Here is a 3450-nt window from a genome sequence, read left to right as displayed (position 1 = left end):
AGAGAGAGAGAGAAAGAAAGAAAGAAAGAAAGAAAGAAAGAAAGAAAGAAAGAAAGAAAGAAAGAAAGAAAGAAAGAAAGAAAGAAAGAAAGAAAAAGAGACCAAGCATAGTTCAAGAATCTTTCAGCATTCTGTAAGATCCATGGTGAAAAATCCTCTGGTCTTAAAGGTTAAGTTTTCAGGATCGATACAAGATTCTCTGACCTTCTCTCTCAGTTTCCCTAGTTTTGATTTAGCCCCCAAGGACCCTTCAAAAGTCTTGTCCAGTTTATCTAAGGAATTCAACCCCTAGCTAAAAGCAGTTTGGCTTCTTTAGTTCTTACTATTTTGTGTCTTAGGTCATAGAACCTGGCTAAATCAGATTCCTGTGACATGGTCTGCACAGGTCTTATATCTCCTGATCTGCACTCTGAGCACAGACCTTGCTTGGCAGACTCAGCTTTCCACTAACATGCCATTGCTCTGTGAAGATAAGGCTATTCAGTTTGTGCTGTTGAAACAAATTCTACTCTCTCTGTTCATAGAAAATCAGACGTGCTTGGTACAGTTTCTTCTTTCTTTTCACAGGATCAACATACTCTCTTGGTAAAATATCAAGGATTGGTTGTGAAGCAGTTAGTCAGTCAAAATAAGAAGAGTGGGCAGGGAGAGGATCTGTCAAGCGATGAATTAGACAAGGAACAACATGATGTCACCAATGCTACTCGGAAAGAGCTTCAGGAACTGTCGTTATCCATTAAGGACCTTGTTCTCAAGTCCAGGAAATCGTCTGTGACAGAGGAGTAATGCCCTTAATTGACTTTTGTTACATAGTATTTTCCCCAAAGTAGGTGAGTGATCACAAAATTAGTCACTCAGCACACCCTACTCCCCCTCCAACCCACCCCACACAATTTAAATAAAGTAGTGGTGTTGTAATAGATGCAGATTTTATGGAAGCTTTACTGTTGAGTTCTCCATGAAACATTTTCTTTTCACACAATGCTATATGTAATTTTTTATATAATAAAAGTTCTTCAAAGACTTCTGAATCTAGAACATATATGCTTTAATGTTCTTCCAGATGTTAAAATGAAAAATAAAATAGAATACTTTTTATCTCTAGGAAAGGACTTGTTTGTTATTTAATTTTTATGGTATATTTTTTACAAGGAAAAATGTTTACATGTCTGAAATAAAAAGTGAATCAGTTTTACTTTTAAATTTATAGTGAATGCTTTAGAAGAAATTATCAAACATATTTTGTATTCCTAAGTTCTGGCTCTTGCTTTTAACAGATAGAAAGAAGGCTTCTCCTTCATGAATGTCTCCAGAGGCCTCAGAAGTGATTTAACAAGTGAGAACACTGAAGAAGCAAGCATTGCTGTGTTCGAATAAAGCAAGCCACAGGGTACCGAGAGGGAAAGCACAGGGTACCGTGAGGGAAAGCGTTAGGCACGCCGCAGGACAGTGCAAAGCATGTGTCTGTTTGAGGGGCTAAAGGCACAGAGATGCTTCTGTCATTAACCCAGTTTAGAGTTCTAAGGTTTGGTTGTTTGATTTCCGTGGCTGCTTTTACCCTTAGTTCTTTGCTGGAACCTGTATAACAGGTAGGCTGTTCTAATGAACACAGAATCTGTAGGTGTTTAAACTGTGCAGAAATTATATTCTAAAAGTAGACATGTTTAAAAGTTGAATTTTTGTTTTCTATGATTACTAGGTAAGACATACTAAAACAGTTCCTTGGAACAATAATTTAAAGCAAGTAATAAGCAACATCCTATTGTTGAAATTTTAGTTATTCTGAATGTAATAAAATTAAAACCCGGATGTTCAAGGAATGCTATTTTATATAATGTCAATGGAATTTTTATATTTTAAAATGTTTAAATATATAAATAAGACTACCTCTTTTCTGAAATGGCAAAATGTTAATAATGCTGCATAGAAGTCCATAATTATTAATTAAAAATTTTGTTAAAGTTGATGATAGAAATTTATAGAAAACATTAAGGGGCTGGAGAGGTGGCTCAAAGGGTGCTGCTGTTGTTATTGTTGTTGTTGATGATGATGATGATGATGATGATGATGATGATGATGATGATGATTTCCAGTACCGTGTGGATGCTTTGTATCTCTAGTCCCAGGAAAGCCAATGCTTTCTGGACACTCCAGGCTCTAAGCATACACAAGATGTATAGGCGCACATGCAGGCAAAACACCCATACACATAAGAGAATATAAATGATTTCACATGGGTAATTTTTATTGTATATTTTCATATAAGCAAAGGAAGAAAAGTAATAAATTCTGTGTCTCCAAAACCACTTTATTTTCGTATTCAGCTTCCAAATTAGGACCCAACCTATTCAACTTTTGGTTAATAACATAATGTTTCAAAAAATACAAAAGTGATCCATATTTGCTTCATACTCTACAATTAAAGTAAACAAAAAAGATGATCACATAAACTCAGTTTAATTTACAAAAATAAAGGAGGAAAATGTAAAGCTGTGTTAATCTTACTTGCATTTATTTCATTTGTCCAAACAGTTCCTATTTTTCCTTCATAAATAAAAAATGTATTTATAAATTATACAGCTGATTTTGTCTCTAAAGATTTAATTTCTGATATTTTTTAATGGACTGAGTTAAGAACATTATTTAAAATAAAGTTGTCTGACCTATTACATTTTATGTTATAGAGTCTATGTAATGCTTATATTTTGAATTATTCTGATTGTTAAAGGAGTTGACATTTCTTATTATAATGTCCTTGTATGTTTTGTTGCTTGAAAGTTTGCCATTTATCTTACTAAATCACTTCTCAGCCAGATTACAGCAAATATATAACATTCTTAGGTCTGTTAACTCTTGCCATTATAGTAGAGATATGGGAAAACATGCCCCAGTGTTCATATTCTGTTGTGCTCCATCTTTACACTATTGTAAAGGGAACCCACTCTGACCGCCCAGAACAGTGGTTCTCAACTTTTGGGGTGTGACCCCTCTTTAGTAGTCAGAGGACCCTTTCGTGGGGGTTGCCCAGGGCCATGGGAAAACATATTTACATTTAGATCCATGAAAGTAGCAAAATTACAGTTATGAAGTAGCAATGAAGTAATTTCATGGTTGGGGGTCAGTACAACATGAAGAACTATATTAAAGGGTCATAGCGTTAGGAAAGTTGAGAACCACTGCCCTAGGAGATAGACTCTCACTGTGCTTTGAGCAAAGACCGTAATGCTATAGAATACTGATAAAAAGTGCCTAACTGTCTGTGTAGGGCTACCTTGGACATGTTAGAGAAGTTCTTTACCCAGATAATGAACAAGATCAAAGTTTACCAATGAGCAATCATTGGTTTTGTCGAAATGTCATCAACTGCGGGCATAAATGTTTTATTGTTGTCTTTCTATCAAAAACTACTTATGATAAATTGGATGAAAGGAGAGTGGAGAGGAAACTTTA

The 3450-nt window shown here is 35.0% G+C and overlaps 1 protein-coding gene across 2 annotated transcripts in view; it reads left to right on the top strand.

The window, feature by feature from the left end:
- Window positions 1-2566, top strand: part of Ufl1 (UFM1 specific ligase 1) — a 30594-nt gene extending 28028 nt beyond the window's left edge. Inside the window, exons 19-20 of one of the 2 annotated variants that reach the window (XM_029533353.1) lie at window positions 568-830; window positions 1278-2566. In XM_029533353.1, the coding sequence (XP_029389213.1) occupies window positions 568-786 (219 nt within the window). In that variant the 3' untranslated portion in view covers window positions 787-830; window positions 1278-2566. Of the gene's footprint in view, window positions 1-567; window positions 1024-1277 lie in introns of those variants that run through there. The other variant, XM_021221960.2, reaches the window with a different exon arrangement.
- The last annotated feature ends 884 nt before the right edge of the window (window positions 2567-3450 follow it).

The sequence above is a fragment of the Mus pahari genome, chromosome 22, assembly GCF_900095145.1.
Source record: "Mus pahari chromosome 22, PAHARI_EIJ_v1.1, whole genome shotgun sequence".
Taxonomy (NCBI): domain Eukaryota; kingdom Metazoa; phylum Chordata; class Mammalia; order Rodentia; family Muridae; genus Mus; species Mus pahari.
Note: the sequence above shows the minus strand (reverse complement) of the source record. Positions and strands in the feature narration are given on the sequence as shown.